Raw genomic sequence first — 17,785 nt, 5'->3', positions numbered from 1 at the left:
CCATCCATGTCTGTGACCTGGATGGAGTTCCAGAGTTCCTGACATCAGCCTGGCCCTGGTTGCTGTGGCCATCTGGAGACTGAACCAACAGACAGAAGACTGATCTCTCTCTCCCTCCGTCTCCTGCACTCTTCCTTTCATAGAAATAAATAAATCTTTGAAAAAATATAACGCTCCACTCCTGTTGTGGGACTTTGAAGTCTGGTCTTTATTCTAGTCACCTGCTAGCCTTAGCTTTTCAGAGTCCTCAGTCAGCTACTGTACTTATTATGAAAGGATTTGAGTAGCAACCAGGGTGATGAGAAAGTACTGGGAAGATCATGAAAATGAGGGAGATTGAGAAAGACATTCCAGAAAATTGTGTATGAACTCCTGGGCTCACCCTGAAAGTACACATACTCGCAGCAAACGGAATAACACAGGCTAAGTGAGATGAGGGACCCACCACTGGGGGGCGCACATGTGGGACTGAGCCAGATAGCACTACAAATACTGTCAATACTGGAGCAGAAGAAAGAGTGGAGCTAGAGACCTGGACCCCTTGCCTTCTGTATTACCTGCTAAAATTAAAAAAAAAAAAAAAAAAAAAAAAAAAAATCAACACTCTGTGGCCAGACTAACAAATATAGAAGGAAGACACAGGATGCTAAATTCAGGCATGAAAGAGGGTTTATCACTACAGATTTCCCCCAAGACCTTTTCTCTTTCAGGGTTTAATTTTTTTATTTAAAAGACAAAGAGAAAGAGGAGATAAATAAGAGAGAGAGAGAGAGAGATTGATATCTCCCATCTGCCATTTCACTCCTCAAACACCTGCAACAGCCAGGGCTGGCCCAAGACCAGGAGCCAGGAATTCCATTCGGGTTTCCCTTGTGGGTGGCAGGGGTCCCACACTTGAGCCAACACTGCTGTGTCCAAGGGTGTGCATTAGCAGAAAGCTGGAGTCAGAATGGCAGCCAGGTATTGAACACAGGCACTCTGACGTGGGCGTGGCATCATAACTGGTGTCTTCACCACTAGGTAAACCACTGCCTCACTCCCAAGACTTTAAAAAGTCCATACGTGAATATTACCAACAAACCACTGCACACAGTTAGCAATTTAGATAAGTGGATCAGTTCCTTGAAAGATAAAAATGGCCAGATGTTGCTGAGAACAAATATAACAGTACTTAAAAAAGTGTGTGAATAAAAGTGGAATTAAAAGACAAGCTTGGGGGCTGGCACTGTGGCATAGTGGGTAAAGCCTCCGCCTGCAGTGCCGACATCCCATATGGGAGCCAGTTCAAGTCTAGGCTGCTCCATTTCCAATCCAGCTCTCTGCTATGGCCTGGGAAAGCAGTAGAAGATGGCCCAAGTCCTTGGGCCCCTGTACCCACGTGGGAGACCCAAAGGAAGCTTCTGGCTCCTGGCTTCAGATCAGCGCAGCTCTGGCTGTGGCGGCCAACTGGGGAGTGAACCAGTGAATAGAAGACCTCTCTCTCTCTCTCTGCCTCTTTTTCTCTCTCTGTGTAACTCTGACATTCAAATAAATAAATAAATCTTTTTTTTTTAAAGGTAAGTTTGCGGGGCAGTATTGTGGTGCAGGGCATTAAGCTGCTGCTTGCGATGCCAGCATCCCACGTGGGAGGCGAATTCCAGTCCCAGCCACTCTGCTTTTGATCCAGTTTCTTGCTGAAAAGGCAGAGGAGGCTGGCCCACATGCTTGGACCCCTGTCACACACATGGGCTCCTGGCTTTGGCCTGGCTCAGCCATGGCTGTTGGGGCCATTTGGGGAGTGAACCAGTAAATGGAAGATCTCTCTCTCTGCCTTTCAAACAAACAAATAAATAAATAAATCTTTTATAAAAATAAACAATTCCCTCTCATAGAACTATATCATCTATATCAGTAGTGTTTCCTACTAGTTCTGTTTCTCTGGAGAATCCTAATACAGGTATTTACTTTATACCTTTCTGTAATATCTGAATTGTTTTCCTGCAATGGAATGAAATTCCATTCAAAACCACTTTAAAATTAAAAATAAAACATAAAACATAACTGCATACGAATACATTGAAAAGAAATGCAAAAATTATAAAAAAAAATTTTGTTCTTAAATGTGATTTGTAATAAATCTTCCCTTTTATCTTGTATTATTTTTAAAAGATGTATTTCTTTGAGAGTCAGAGTTACAGAGAGAGAGGGAGAAACAGAGAGGGAGAGAGATCTTCCATCGGCTGGGGTTCACTCCCCAGATAGCCACTACAGCCAAGGCTGGGCCAAGGGGAATCCAGGAATCAGAAGCTTCCTTCAGGTCTCCCACGTGGATAGCAGAGGCACAGATATTTGGGCCATCTTATACTGTTTTTCTCAGGCTATTAGCAGGGAGCTAGATCAGAAGTGGAGCAGCTGGGATGCTGACATTGCAGGTGGTGGGGATACCCACTACACCGCAATGTCGGCAACTCCCCCTCCCTTTTATTTTTAAACTTTGTGCTATGCCACTAACTTATTCTTTTCAGATATTTCCCTATGCAAACAAAATTTCAGACATTTCTCTATACAAATAAAATCAGGATTATATTTTAAATTAATTTGTGGGGCCAGTGCTGTGGAGCAACGGGTAAAGCCACTGTCTGCAGCGTCGGCATCCGACATGGGCACTGATTTTAGTCCCGGCTGCTCCACTTCTAATCCAGCTCTCTGCTATGGCCTGGGAAAGCAGCAGAAGATGGCCCAAGCCTTTGGGCCCCTGAACTTATGTGTTAGACCCAGATGACGCTCCTGGCTCCTGGCTTCAGATCGGCACAACTCTGGAGGTTGCAGCCATTTATGGAGTGAACCAGCGGATGGAAGACCTCGCTTTTCTCTCTCTGCCTCTGCTTCTCTATAGCTCTGTCTTTCAAATAAATAAATAAATATTTTTTAAATAAATTAATTTGTTTCAGGATAATCTAGCATTACTTGTTCTTAAAATTTTTTATTTTTTATTTTTACTTTATTTGAAAGGCAGAGAGAGACAGAGATACACGGAGTGAGATCTTTATCTGCTTATTTTCTCTCCAAAAGCCCACAGCAACCAGGGCTGGGCCAGACCAAAGCTGGGAGGACAAAACTCAGTCCAGATCTCTCACATGGGTGGCAGGGATCCAAGTACTTGAGCCATTATCTGATGCCTCCCAAGGGGCATTATCAGGAAGCTGGAAGAGAAGCAGAGCGGCCAGATAGAGTTCCAGGCTCTTGCCTTCAGCCTGGCCCAATCCCAGCTGCTAAGGCCACTTGGGAGAGTGAACCAGTGGATGAAAAATGTTTCTCTCAGTCTCTTTCTCTCTCTCTCTCTTTCAAATAAATAATTTTAAAAATATGAATATGTTTATTTGAATAGCCTTGATATCTACCGACAAATTGTCTTCCAAAACATGGCAACAACTGAAACTAGTTGTGTACGCACATCCACTCCCTGTAGCCCTTCCCAGTACTGAATATGATCACTTAGTTAAATCTCTGACAATTTGAACTGGAGTCTGATTGATGCTTCATTTCTGTTCCTTTGGGTATCAGTGAAGTCAGACATGTTTCCTGTTTGCTAATTTCTACTACTTTGTGAGGTGTCTATTTTCCATTGGGATTTTCATGTTTTCTCATCACTTTTTAGGAACTCTTTATACACCATTTACATTATATAAATACATTATAGGCCGGCGCCGCGGCTCAATAGGCTAATCCTCCACCTTGCGGTGCCTGCACACGGGCTTCTAGTCCCGGTCGGGGCGCCGGATTCTGTCCCGGTTGCCCCTCTTCCAGGCCAGCTCTCTGCTGTGGCCAGGGAGTGCAGTGGAGGATGGCCCAAGTACTTGGGCCCTGCACCCCCACGGGAGACCAGGAGAAGCACCTGGCTCCTGCCATCGGATCAGCGCAGTGCGCCAACCGCGGCGGCCATTGGAGGGTGAACCAACGGCAAAGGAAGACCTTTCTCTCTGTCTCTCTCTCTCACTGTCCACTCTGCCTGTCAAAAAAAAATTAATAATAATTATATAAATGCATTGCCATATATGTGGCAAAGACTGTCCCAGTATATCATTTGTGTTGTAATTTTATGCCTTGTGGATGTCAATAATTAATTACAAGGGGCTGATGCTGTGGCATAGCGGGTAAAGCCACCGCCTGCAGTGCCGGCATCCCATATGGGCGCTGGTTCAAGTCCTAGCTGTTTCACTTCCAATCCAGCTCTCTGCTGTGGCCTGGGAAAGCAGTAGAAGATGGCCCAAGTCTTTGGGCCCCTGAATCCACGTGGGAGACCTGATTCCTGGCTCCTGGCTTCAGATGACTGCAGCTCTGGCCGTTGCAGCCAACTGGGGAGGGAACCAAAAGATGGAAGACCTCTCCCTCTCTCCCCCTCTGCCTCTCCTTTCTCTGTGTAACTCTTTAAAAAAAATAGATCTTTTTAAAAAATCAATAACAAGAAATGCATTATGATTATTTTAAAAATATCCTATTCCACAGTTGTAAAAGGAAGCATCCTTCATCTCTACTAGTCCCATGCTCCCTGCCCTAGTTTGGATGTGGCTTGAGTGAGTGCCCCCCAGATTCATGTGCTGGAAGTTTGTATCCAGTATGGAGCTAAGAGGTGGTGCTGCCTTTAAGAGGTGTGGCTGACAGAAGGTAATTAAGTCACTGGGGGGCATCACCCCTGGAAGGAATTCAGGTAATTCTTGTGGGACCCCCTTTGCTGCAGTGAAAATGGTTGCTACAGAAAGAGCAAGGCTTCCTGTCTCCAGCTGTGTGATGTCTCCCCTCCTACAGGTTCCTGCAGTGATGTCACCTGCCATATTGTGATGCAGCCAGCAGGGGCCCTCACTGGAGGCCAAAGGGATAGAGCCACCCAATCTTGGATTTTCAGCCCCTGAAACTGTGAGCTAAATTAACCTCTTTTCTTACATTTTATGTTTGCTTGCTTGTTTGTTTGAAAGGCAGAGAGAGAGAGATTTCTGACTGCTAGTTTACTCTCTTAAAGGCCATAACACCTGGGGCTGCGCCAGGCAGAAACCAGGAACTCAATCCAGTTCTCCCTAGTGTGTTAGCAGGAAATTGGAAGCAGAAGCGGAGCAGGGACTCAAACCCAGAAAGAAAGGAGACCTGGGTGTCCCAAGTGGTGTCTTAACCACTGTGCCCGACACCTGCCCCTAAACAAACTCCTTCAAAAGAAGTTACGAGAAGACGAGCGTAGTAAACTACAGATACATCTAACGACATCAGATGAATCTCAAAATTGTTTTGCTGAACTAAGGATGGCAGACACCAAAGAGTACACATTTTATAATTCCATTTATTTAAAATTCTAAAACAGGCAAGGGACTGGCACTCTGGTGCAGTAGGTTAAGCCACAGCCTGTGGTGCCAGCATCCTACATCAGAGTGCCACTTTGAGTCCTGGCTGCTCCATTTCTGATCCAACTCCCTGCTAACCCGCTTGGGAAAGCAGCAGAAGATGGACCAAATTCTTGGGCCCCTGCAACCCACCTGGGAGATCCGGATAGAGTTTCTGGCTTAAGCGTGGCCCTGTTGCAGCTGTTGTGGCCATTTGGGGGCATGAACCAGTGGATGAAAGAGTGCTCTCTCCATTTCTCTCTGTAACTCTAGAGTGCTCTCTCCATTTCTCTCTGTAACTCTACCTTTCAAATAAATAAATCTCTTTAAATAAAATAAAACAGGCAAATTAAAATACGGTGTTGGAGCTGGGGGCCTATGGTTACCCATGGGGTGTTGTGTGGGGAATGACTGACACCTGGTGGGGGGGAATGTGCATTGAACTGTGTTTACATTTTATCTAGAAGGGGTGCATGAAGGAAGAAGGAGCAAAAGGCCTTCCTTGGCAAACTCTGCTTGCAATGACAAACAAGATGGTGGTCAAATCTGAAGCGGCCAGCAAGCTTGGATAAAGGATTTTCTGGCGACTGACAAAGAACCCAGGTAACTTGCAGATCAATGTGCCCATGGCTCTGCAGAGATTTAATTTGTCTAGGACTGGTTGGCCCCTTTACACACTCCTGCCGCTTTCAGGAACATCTAGTGAGCATGCAGGTGTTGACTGGTAGTGGAAAGATTATGGATTTAAAAAGCACCACTTTTATCTTTGGTGTCCTTTACTCAAATAGAAAACTGTGCCCAGGTTGAAAGAGAAGCACACGGCCGGCGCCGTGGCTCAACAGGCTAATCCTCCGCCTTGTGGGGCCGGCACACTGGGTTCTAGTCCCAGTCAGGGCGCCAGATTCTGTCCCGGTTGCCCCTCTTCCAGGCCAGCTCTCTGCTGTGGCCCGGGAGTGCAGTGGAGGATGGCCCAAGTGCTTGGGCCCTGCACCCCACGGGAGACCAGGAGAAGCACCTGGCTCCTGGCTTCGGATCAGCGAGATGCACCAGCCACAGCGGCCATTGGAGGGTGAACCAACGGCAAAGGAAGACCTTTCTCTCTGTCTCTCTCTCTCACTATCCACTCTGCCTGTCAAAAAAAAAAAAAAAAAAAAGAGAGAGAGAGAGAAGCACACGAATATTGCCTAATCTAAGGGGTCCACAGCCATTATTTCAAAAGCAAATTCTCTTGTGAGATCCGGGAGTCATGTGGCCTTCCCGACAGGGCTGACCGGACTCACTGGACAGACTCAGTGGTCCTGGCTTTTTTGGGTCTCTGCATAAGCACGGATGGAGAGTAGTCTCTCATTTGCACTGTAGGCTAGACTCCAGCTTCTCTCAGTCACTGGCCCCCGCCTTGATGTCACCTTTTACTTTGTGATTCTGATGCTGAAATCTGTCAGTGCTGCATGGTGGGGGTGACAGGGAGAAGCACTCACATTCTCATTCTGAGTAGGAGCCAGCCAGCCCCGGGGCTGACATCTCAAAGTCAGGAACGCTGCAGTCAGCGGTCACCTGGGCAGGGACTGATGGCGAGCAGCAGGCGACGGAGACGTGGAAGTTGTTCTTTAGAGAGCATCTCTCCATTTTTCAGACGATGAGACAGTGACTCAGAGTCAAGACTCTCCATGCAGATGCAGCTGTTCACCAATTTCTGTCTCTAGCCTGGCTAGCCCTGCCGTGGGCTCCAGGCTCCTACGTACAGCCAGCCGTCTGAACTCAGCCTCCTGAGAATGAACTTACTGTCCCCCCACACACCTACACCAGCTCAGGCTCCTCCCCTGCCCCCTCCTCCTAATCCAACGACAAAATATCTGTTCTTCCTCATCGTTGCTTCTGTCCTCACAGCAACCCTATGGATTCCAGCCCTGAGTAGATCCCAAATCGGTCCCTAGTCTCCAACCAGAAGCTGCCTCCTGGCACAGCTCTCTTGCGCCGACTCCCTGAGGCCTCCTTGCTTCTGCCTCTGCTCATGCCCCTCCCATTCTCACTCAGCAGCCAGGCTGATTCCCACTAGTGACTCCCACCGCAGTGCTCCTCAGCGTCCCGACACGAAGCCCAGATTTCTCATCACAGCCACAACGCCCTGTCTCGCAGGTTGCAGCCTGTAGCTCTGGCCCACATAGGGGATGTGTGGGGACGGGGATCCCCAAATTGTTGTGGGGATCAGGAGCCCTGACTGTACTCAGAGAGACACCCCACCCCCAGCTAGACTTAGTCCCTGTTGTTGTTTCCCAGTAAGGATGTTACATTCCCTACATCCCCTGTAAGAATGTTACCAGATCAGAATGCCCTACTGCTCACTGCTGGGACAGCCAATTCACAGAGATGCTGGGAAGAAGCAAAGGTTTATTTTACGCAGCCAGTGGTCTTAGGGAAAGAGATCTCTGAATCCAAAATGTATTCTTTCTGCTTAACAAGCCAACAAAAAGGATTTTAAAGGAAAAGGGGTAGCTGCAGGGGAAGGTTAGGAAAAATGAGTGCATGGGCCGGTGTTGTGACACACAGAAGGTTAAACTTCTGCAGGCAGTGCCAGCATCCCAAAATGGGTGCCAGTTTGAGTCCCGGCCACTCCACTTCTGATCCAGCTCCCTGCTGATGTGCCTGGGAAAGCAGGAGCAGACGGCCCAAGAACTTGGTCCCCTGCACCCATGTGGGAGACCTGGAGGAATCTCCTGGCTTTGGCCTGGCCCAGCCCTGACTGTTGTGGCCATTTGGAGAGTGAACCAGCAGATGGAACAGTCTCTCTCTCTCTCTCTCTCTCTCTGCCTCTTCCCCTGCCTCTCTGTAACTCTGCCTTTCAAATAAATAAATAAATCTTTAAAAAAAAAATGAGTCCAGTCAATTGATAATTAGGTAGATCTTCTAGAAAATTGTCAAGGTGGAGGTTTCTTTCGTTCTTTCTTTTTTAAAGACTTATTTGAAAGGCAGAGTTGCAGAAAGATAAATAGAGAGAGAGAGAGAGAATATTCTATTCACTGGTTTACTCCCCAGATGACCACAACAGCCTGGGCTGGGCCAGGCAGAAGCATGAGCCAGGAGCCCATCTGGGTCTCCCATGTGGGTGCAGGGGTCCAAGTCCTCAGGCCATCTTCCACTGCTTTCCCAGGTACATTAGCAGGGAGCTGGATCATAAGTGGGGCAGCCGGGACTTGAATTGGTGCCCAAATGTGGTGCCACTGTCACAGGCAGCGGGTTAAGCCGCTGTGCTACAGAGCTAGCCGGCCCCTGCACTCTCCCTCCACCCCATATGGAGCTTACCTGAGTGTAAGGTCTGCTATTGCTGTCATTTTGTAGGCTCCTGGAATTCTTGCTCAATTATTCACAAGAGTAGTCCCAGGTAATTCACAATATTGATAGTCGGCTTCTGTTAAAATATGGAAAAGAAAGGGAAGATGCCTTTATTACAGTTGAAGAATACAACCAGGAGGCTGGGGTAGAAGTGAACAGAAGAGCAGGATTTAATGAAAGGGCAAAAAGATGGTACACTCTCAGACGACAGTGCAGGCAAGCTCAAGAGAAAACTGCCCCCACCTAAGCCGGCCATCCTTTCGTAAAGGGTAGAGCAGTCTCAGGGCAGGGCCTAAATGAAAATCCAGAGGAGATGGGATTTGCAATGGGGCTCCAGTGCACGAGGTGGTCTCGAAGGTGTGATAGCACTCGGGGCATGATGGAAAGTGAGGCTGAGCTGCACGGTGGAGAGTGGGTGTGCTAGGTTTTCAGCACCTAAGATGGTGGGGTCTGGCTGGTACAGTCCTTGGCTCCATATCCCTTCCTGACCCCTCGCCTCTCCCACACCACAGCGCACGGATGAGGACTGTGTAGCCACTGGTCCCATCAGACCCCAAGGGCCAAACTGAGACTAGGGAACATCTGGAGGCTGCCCCCATGGTCAGGTGCTGGGCACCTCCCTTAGGGCCCTCTCTAGACCCAGGTTATTGGAACCTCCTCCCAGGCAGGACACCAACTTCTGCAGGCGGAAGCAATGGGGAAAGTGGAGTCTCCAGTTCCTAAATTGAAACCCCGGCTCTTTGGCCCATCTCTGCTGCAGTTCACCCATCTATGAAAACTGGGATTAACACCTGAGCGGGTTCCTGTGGGAAATGAGCTTTAATGGAGCACTTAGCACGATGTTTGGCATACAGTAGGTGCTTACTAACTCAGTGATAGCTCTTGTTTTCATTCTCAGGAACCGACACCCAGGCCTAACCACCAGAGGAGGGCCCCCCAAGGATTCCAGGACCTGCAGCCTGGGGGCCTCCCTCTTAAGGTCCCGATGGCTGCCTACCAGGAGGTGTGTGTGTGCGGCTTCGAGGAGTTCAACCAGGCTGTGGGGCTGCACGAGGGCAAGCGCATTTTCGCCTTGTTTGTGGGTTCTAAGGACGCGGAAGGGAACAGCTGGTGTCCCCTCTGCATGCAGGCGGAGCCAATCATTCGTGAGGGCCTGAAGCGTGCCAGCCAAGAATGTGTGTTCATCTACTGCCAAGTAGGAGACAAGCCTTACTGGAGGGATCCAAATAACGACTTCAGGAAAAAACTGAACGTGACTTCGGTGCCCACGCTCCTGAAATACGGAACACCTAAAAAACTGGTGGACGCGGAGTGTCGCCAGGCCAACCTCGTGGAGATGCTCTTCTGTGAAGATTAGCATTCCATGATGGCGAGTGTGTCTTGATTTCCTCTGGTATCAAACTCGACTTGTTCTGAAATCATGTTAGCAAGAAATAAATGATATTTAAAAAATCAGTGTACGCTATGAAAATACTCATGAACCTGCAAAAAAAAAAACAACTCCCTCCAGCCCCAAAAGATCACACTCCTGAGTCACTCTCAGCCCCGGCGCTGCAGGCAGCGTGCACTCGGCGCACTCGGTGTGCCGGCGGCGGCGCGCTCTGCATAATGCCGGCCCCAGGTGGAGGAGCCAGGCTGCTCCAAGCGCCACCTCCGTGCGACCCTCGCGGAGAGCGGAGGGCGGGGCACGCAGCCACCGCGCCCTGCCATTGGCCGCGCAGGCGGGGGGGCGGGACTTACCGCACGGCCGGCGCCGCTGTGTTGTCATTAGGCGGCGGCTAGAGGACACGGTCAAGATGGCGGCGGTCTCTGGGCTGGTGCGGAGACCCCTTCAGCAGGTAGGCAGCGGCACGGGGCCGCCAGGAGCCTGCGCGGCCCCAGCCCGCCCCGCGACCGCTCTGACCGTCCTTCTCTTTCTCCGCCAGGTATCCGGGCTGCTGAAGAGACGCTTTCACCGGACCGCGCCGGCGGCGCTGCAGGTAACTGGAGCGGACCGGGGCCGGGCGGCTCTTCGGGCCCTGCGGTCCGCGGACGCGCACATCCCGCGTGGGACTGGAGCCGCCTGTGTCGCCGCCGGGCGCCCGTGACGCCGGCGTGTCACTCCCGCCAGGCTGCCTGGGACCATGTGGGCACTGGGAGAAAAGAAGTTGACGCTTCTTCCTCTCTGATCCATCGCCCCTTAAGAAATTGTGCTAAATTATACATCGCTTAATTTTGTTGAAAGTGTATAAATTAGGGACGTTAGATGCACCCACCGCGTCGGGCAGCCCTCTCCGCTTCCCATTCCCAGTACTTTCTCATCCCGGACAGAAACTCTGTGTCCGTTACATAACTCCTGGTTCCCGGTCACCTCAGTATTTTCTGAGTTTGCCTGTTCTAGAACTTCATATAAGTGGAATCACTTGGCCTTTCGTGTCTGGCTTATTTCGCTTAGCTTATTGTCTTCGCGGTTCATCTAGGCCCGAGCTGTGTCAGAATCGGATTCCTTTGTGAGGCTGCAGGATCTGGTCCAGAGTGTGGACATACACACTTCACCCACTCATCCCACCACGAGGGCTGGGCTGTTTGCGCGTTTTGGCTGATGTGTGTATTGCTGCGTACAGCTGCCTTGCCTCCAGTTCTTGTGGGATAAACACCCGGAGTGGAATTGCCCCTCCGCACCCACACACTCTGTTTTCCTTACTAGAGGATTCTGCCATGGTGTATGTTAAAATAACTCCTACATCCTGACGCAGACTGCCAGTGCCTGCTACCTACGAGTGCTCAGTACTTAGCATTGGATCCCCGCGTGGCACACAGGATTAAGCTGCCACCTGCGACGCCAGCATCACTGTTGCAGTGCCAGTTTTGAGTCCTGGCTGCTCTGCTTCCTGCCAATATACCTGGAAAGGCAGCATAGGATGGCCCCAATACTTGGGCCTCTGCCACTCTTGTGGGAGACTGAGCTGAAGTTCCTGGCTCCTCACTTTAGCCTGGCCCAAACGTAGCTATTGTGGACAGTTGGGGAGTGACCCAGCGGATGGTTCCTTGTTTCCCTCTCTGTTGCTCTGCCTTTTAAATAAATAAATCTTAAAAAATATTTAGCATGAATTAGGTTTCCTTGATAGTACTCCAGGGGTCTTAACAAAACAACCCAGCCTGCATTTTCCCCAGGAAAGCTGCCTGTGAGCTGGCCTGGCCAGTAGGCAGTTTTCTTAATCTTGGGTGCACATCAAGGAAAGCCTGTCGCATCAGCTAACTTCTCAAAGACTAGTATGTATAACACAAACGCTGCTTCTAGAATTCTTTGAACTTTAAAAGAGAAGCCTGTTCTAGCCTGTTTTTATATCCCAGGCTAAGGGCAGTCTAGGTGAGTATACAGGAAGACTCTCAGTGGTGTCCTAAAAAATCCTGAAGCTTACTCACTTTCCTGTATTTGCGACAGGTGACAGTTCGTGATGCTATCAACCAAGGTATGGATGAGGAGCTGGAAAGAGATGAGAAGGTATTTCTGCTTGGGGAAGAAGTTGCTCAGTATGACGGGGCATACAAGGTAACCAAAATATATGAAAGATGCACGCTGAGGTCACCATTTTCCCTGAGATCTACTTGAAAGTTAATGAGGTCAACTCTTACTTGTAGGTTAGTCGAGGCCTATGGAAGAAATACGGAGACAAGAGGATCATAGACACTCCAATCTCCGAGGTGAGCCTTCCACCAGGAAGCAGGCCTTGCAGGGCTTGTCCGTTAGTGCTCGCTCACCTCAGTCTTACTGATTTTCACTTCCTTTGTGTTTTCCTTTATAGATGGGCTTTGCTGGAATTGCTGTGGGTGCAGCTATGGTATGTAGTAGTCTCTGTGAGGCTCATCCGAAGAGATTTAACATGACGTTTTAAACATACTGCCTCCCACTCTGCTGTTCCTTGTTTTTTAACATGCATGTTTTTGATCTCACAGGCTGGGTTGCGGCCCATTTGTGAATTTATGACCTTCAATTTCTCTATGCAAGCCATCGACCAGGTTATAAACTCAGCTGCCAAGACCTATTACATGTCAGCAGGCCTACAGTCTGTGCCCATAGTCTTCAGGGGACCCAATGGCGCCTCGGCTGGTGTAGCTGCTCAGCACTCACAGTGCTTTGCTGCGTGGTATGGGCACTGCCCAGGCTTAAAGGTGGTCAGTCCCTGGAATTCAGAGGATGCAAAAGGACTTATAAAATCGGCCATTCGGGATAACAATCCAGGTCAGCAGAGTGAGCTGTCAGTCTCTTGAACAGTAAAACTAAAGTGAAATTTTTATATAGAAGGACCTTTAAGGATTCTAGTTAAACTTAAATATATTGTATAAATGTTAAAGATTTATAGATGCAGTAAAGATAGTAAGAAATGTGGTTTTTCTTTGTCTTTGGATTTATTTGAAAGACCTACAGAGAGGCAGAGAGAGAGAATAGAGAGATCCTCCATCCACTGGCTCACCCCCTAAATGGCCAGAACGACCGGAGCTGGGCCAGTCTGAAGCCAGAAGCTTCTTCCAGGCCTTCCATGCCAGTGCAGGGGTCCAAGGACCTGGGCCATCTTCTACTGCTTTCCCAGGCCATAGCAGAGAACTGGACTGGAAGTGGAGCAGCCAGGTTCCGAACCAGCACCCACATGGGATGCCAGTACTGTAGGCAGCGGCTTTACCCACTGTGCCACAGCACCAGCTCCATTGCTAGTTTTTCTTAAGTCTAAGAAGAGGCCAGTTAGATATCTACTGCATACCTACAACACTGGTTTAACCTCAGTAGGTAGAGTTATATTTAAGTACTTGGGCTATCATCCAGACTTCTGGACAAAATAGAAATACAGGGGCTGGCGCTGTGTGTGGGCACCAGTTCGAGTCCTGGCTGCTCCACTTCTGATCCAGCTCTCTGCTATGGCTTGGGAAAGAAGTAGAAGATGGCCCAAGTTCTTGGGCTCCTGCACCCAGAAGAGGCTCCTGGTTTCCCATCCATGCAGTTCGGACCATTGCGGCCAATTGGTGAGTGAGTGAACCAGTGGATGGAAGACCTCTCTTTCTGCCTCTCCTTCTCTCTCTGTATAACTCTGACTTTCCAGTAAATAAATAAACCTTTAAGAAAGAAGACAGAAATACAGCTTTCTTGACAGCACGCTGACACGTCACAGTGGATGTAATGAGTGACTTACTTTGGTTTCAATATGTATAACACTTTGCAGTGGTGGTGCTAGAGAATGAACTGATGTATGGAGTTCCTTTTGAACTTCCTGCCGAAGCTCAGTCAAAAGATTTTCTGATTCCTATCGGAAAAGCCAAAATAGAAAGACAAGGTAAGAGAACTTACACGTTTACGCATTATTTTAAATCCAGCCCTTCTATTTATATTGGTCAAATGTCACCTAGGTGTTCTTACCATTTTACCCTGATTAAAAAATTACAAGAGTTCAAGTAAAGCCCTGACTTCTCACACGATAGTGCTTTTCTGAATTTGGGTCCAGTTGATTTATATTTCATTTCTGAGAAGGCTGCCTCACTCCTCAGCTCACTGAAATGAAATTGACTTGAAGACTTGACACAAACAGGAGTGCTGCAGCATCTTTCCTTTTGACCTGACCTCTGCCTGTGGCCACTCTGTTTCAGGGACACATATAACTGTGGTTGCCCATTCGAGACCAGTGGGCCACTGTTTAGAAGCTGCAACGGTGCTTTCTAAAGAGGGAGTTGAATGTGAGGTAAGTGGACATTCACCTGTTACAGAATCAGAAAGACTCCTTTTAAACTCGGAAGCCAGGGGTTGTACATTGGACTCAGGAATGAAGATGCTGCTTGGGGTCCCACATCCCATTTCAGGGTGCGGTGGATTTTGAGTGCCAGCTCCACTTCCCAGCCAGCTTCCTGATGATGTGCTACCTGGGAGGAGCAGATGATGGCTGAATGCTTAGATCTCTCTTTTTCTTTTTCTTTCTTTTTTTTTTTTTTTTTAAGGTTTCTTCTTATTATTTTTTTTTGAGAGAGAGTTACAGACAGAGAGAAGGAAAGAGAGAGAGAGAAAGGCCTTCTATCCACTGATTCACTCACCAAATGGCTGCAACAGCTAGAGCTGGGCTGATCCAAAGCCAGGAGCCACGAGCTTCTTCCATGTCTCCCATGCAAGTGCAGGGGCCCAGGGGTTTGGGCCATCTTCTGCTGCTTCCCAGTCCATAGTAGAGAGCTGGATCAGAAAAAGAGCAGCCAGGACTTGAATTGGCACCCATATGGGATGCCGGCATCCAAGGCGGACTTAGCCCACAATGCCACGGCATCGGTCCCTGGATCCCTTCTGTAAATTCGGGAGACTCAGAATGAGTTTGGGCTCCTAGCTTCGGCCCAGCCCATCTCTGGCTGTTGTGGACATTCCACTAGATGAAGATCTCTGTTTCTGTCTCTCTGCTTTTCAAACAAAAATAAATTTAAAATTAAATAATTAGGGGCTGGCATTGTGGTATAGTGGATAAAGTCACTGCCTTCAATGCCAGCATCCTATATGGGTGCCAGTTTGAGTTCCAGCTGCTCTACTTCTGATCCAGCTCACTGCTAATGTGTCTGGAAAAAGCAGTGGAGGATGGCCCAAGTCCTTGGGCCCCTGTTCCCATGTGTGAAACTCACAAGAAGCTCCCAGCTCCTGGCTTCAGAACTGGCCCAGCTCTGGCCATTGTGGCCATTTGGGTAGTGATTCAGCTGATGGTAGGTGTCTCCATCTCTGTGTCTCTTTCAAATTGAGAAATAAAAAAATATTAAAACTTAGAAATAGGGGGTTTCAGTTCTGTAACAGGATGAATAGATTAAAATCTTGCTCAGTTCTTTTGTATTTAAAGCCAAGAACCTGCTTTACTTTTCATATACTTAGCTCTTACCATAAAGTTTTGGATCTTTACATGCTTTCTGAAGTTAAGGTGCAGCCTTGCAGCTGGCATGGGGGGTGAGCTATCCAGGACTTAACCACTTGCCATTTACAGCTGGGCAAGCCGTGTACCAAGACATACTGTACATCTGTTACGTCAGCTGTAAATAGGGAATGAGAGACTGTCCCATCATAGGGTGGTTGTGAGACTTATACTTAGTATAGGGCCCGGTATGCAGTAAGCACTGAAACGTTAGCCATTGTTTAGACAAGATGGAAGGTAGCCCAGGATAAATGAACCCTGTAGTGAACAGAGCTGCTTGTACAGATTTTAATGACTGTTTCTTTTTACATTTTGTGTATTTTTATACCTAGACCCAAAGATTAACATGAAACAACAAAAGGAAGTAGTATTATGTGGACAAGGCTTTGGAGGGTGCTTCAGATAGTTCATGAAAAAAGGGAATTTAAAGAATTTATTGGGGCTGCTGCCTGCAGTGCCAGCATCCTATATGGGTACTGGTTCAAGTCCCGGCTGCTCCACTTCCAGTCCAGCTCTCTGCTATGACCTGGGAAAGCAGTAGAAGATGGTCCAAGTCTTTGGGCCCCAGCACCTGCATGGGAGACCCAGAGGGAGCTCCTGGCTCCTGATTTGCACAGCTCCAGCCGTTGTGGCCATTTAGGGAGTGAACTAGTGGATGGAAAAAATCTCTCTCTACCTCTGCCTCTCTGTAACTCTGCCTTTCAAATAAAACAAAATCTTTAAAAAAAAATTTATCTTGATGCAGAAATTCCAGCATTCTTTTTTTAAAAATTTTATTTATTTGACAGGTAAGAGTTATAGACAATGAGAGACAGAGAGAAAGGTCTTCCTTCTGTTGGTTCACTCCCCAAATGGCCACTACAGCTGGCGCTGCGCCGATCTGAAGCCAGGAGCCAGGTGCTTCTTCCTGGTTTTCCATGTGGGTGCAGGGGCCTAAACACTTGAGCCATCCTCCACTGCTCTCCCGGGCCACAGCAAACAGCTGGACTGGAAGAGGAGCAACCGGGACTAGAACCCGGCGCCCATATGGGATGCTGGCGCTGCAGGCAGAGGATTAACCAAGTGAGTCACAGCACCAGGCCCCCAGCACTATTTTTTAAAGATCCCTTGTATGCCTGGATTTAGCATTTTTTTTTACACCAAAATAAACTTGTCTTTTAATTCCTCTTCTACAAACCTTTTGAAGTACCCTTGTATTTGTGATGCAGTGGCTCTAGAAAGCTGATTTACTGTATTTCCTCTTTAGGTCATAAATCTGCGTACTATCAGACCAATGGATATTGAAACCATAGAAGCCAGTGTCATGAAGACAAATCATCTGGTAACAGTGGAAGGAGGCTGGCCACAGTTTGGAGTAGGAGCTGAAATTTGTGCCAGGATCATGGAAGGTATTTCAAAGAAAGTGGATCTAGAATATGGTCAAGCTATAACAAACAACATGTACGTGAACACGTGTTGAATAGAGTAAAAAAGCTAGGGTAGCCAAATGTCTTGAACTTTGAACTTTGGTGTTAATGTTTTAAAAAACAAAACCAGAAAGTCTTTCCCAAAACAAGTATTACTTTACCTTATGCTTTTTCTTCCTGCGCAGCCATTTTTGCCAGCGTGCGAGTGCTCGGCTGCCTTTTCCTGCCCACCTCAGTTGTGTCTTCCTTCTCTCCTAGGTCCTGCATTCAATTTCCTGGATGCACCTGCTGTTCGTGTCACTGGTGCTGACGTCCCTATGCCTTATGCAAAGATTCTAGAAGACAATGCTATACCTCAGGTCAAAGACATTATATTTGCAATAAAGAAAACATTAAATATCTAATTTGGACCTGAAAATCTAGCCATTGAAATTTATTTAAAATCCTTGCTGGTACCTGGATTGTACTGCAAGATCTCACTATTCATAAAGTAATCTCTACAGCAACATGTGTTTTTGTACTGGGAAGAAGTTTAAATATGTCTGTGTGTGGAGAATTCTCCACTGTGCTGCCCTAGACTCCTGCCTGCTTTTATCTGTTTTAGTTGCCTTGTTCTTTGAATAAACAGAAAATTTTATCCATTGTCACTAGGACAGATACAGATGTGGTAGTCTTAAAAGATATATCCAGAATATATAACTTATATGTATTAAATAAGTGTATAATCTACATTTACTGTAGATTGTTTTGATAAGGAATAAAGAAATTCCTAACTATGACTAGTTGTGTTTTTATATGCTTA

At 47.8% G+C, this 17,785-nt stretch overlaps 3 protein-coding genes across 3 annotated transcripts in view; 2 read left to right on the top strand and 1 right to left on the bottom strand.

The window, feature by feature from the left end:
* Window positions 1–8,751, bottom strand: part of KCTD6 (potassium channel tetramerization domain containing 6) — a 51,676-nt gene extending 42,925 nt beyond the window's left edge. Inside the window, exon 1 of the mRNA XM_062201180.1 lies at window positions 8,649–8,751. The gene's annotated coding sequence lies outside the window, so the exon portion shown is untranslated. The remainder of the gene's footprint in view (window positions 1–8,648) is intronic.
* Window positions 8,752–9,663: 912 nt separating this feature from the next.
* Window positions 9,664–10,035, top strand: LOC133767067 (thioredoxin domain-containing protein 17-like). Its single transcript, XM_062201186.1, has one exon. It carries the CDS (start codon window positions 9,664–9,666, stop codon window positions 10,033–10,035), a length of 372 nt encoding a protein of 123 aa, XP_062057170.1.
* A 400-nt stretch (window positions 10,036–10,435) lies between these two features.
* PDHB (pyruvate dehydrogenase E1 subunit beta) lies at window positions 10,436–17,762 on the top strand. The gene is made up of 10 exons (XM_062201177.1): window positions 10,436–10,516; window positions 10,604–10,657; window positions 12,103–12,210; window positions 12,300–12,362; window positions 12,464–12,499; window positions 12,615–12,900; window positions 13,874–13,984; window positions 14,295–14,386; window positions 16,824–16,965; window positions 17,242–17,762. The coding sequence occupies exons 1-10, from the start codon at window positions 10,475–10,477 to the stop codon at window positions 17,385–17,387; spliced, it is 1,080 nt and encodes a 359-aa protein (XP_062057161.1). The 5' UTR covers window positions 10,436–10,474; the 3' UTR covers window positions 17,388–17,762.
* The last annotated feature ends 23 nt before the right edge of the window (window positions 17,763–17,785 follow it).

The sequence above is a fragment of the Lepus europaeus genome, chromosome 9 (genome assembly GCF_033115175.1).
Source record: "Lepus europaeus isolate LE1 chromosome 9, mLepTim1.pri, whole genome shotgun sequence".
NCBI lineage: Eukaryota > Metazoa > Chordata > Mammalia > Lagomorpha > Leporidae > Lepus > Lepus europaeus.
The sequence above is the reverse complement of the archived record's forward strand: the minus strand, read 5'-3'. Positions and strand labels throughout refer to the sequence as shown.

Coding starts and splice junctions, on each gene's coding strand:
- PDHB (XM_062201177.1), top strand. CDS start 10,475: ATGGCGGCGGTCTCTGGGCTGGTGCGGAGACCCCTTCAGCAG. Junction 12,901..13,873: donor CATTCGGGATAACAATCCAG/GTCAGCAGAGTG, acceptor AACACTTTGCAG/TGGTGGTGCTAGAGAATGAA. Junction 13,985..14,294: donor AGCCAAAATAGAAAGACAAG/GTAAGAGAACTT, acceptor ACTCTGTTTCAG/GGACACATATAACTGTGGTT.
- LOC133767067 (XM_062201186.1), top strand. CDS start 9,664: ATGGCTGCCTACCAGGAGGTGTGTGTGTGCGGCTTCGAGGAGTTCAAC.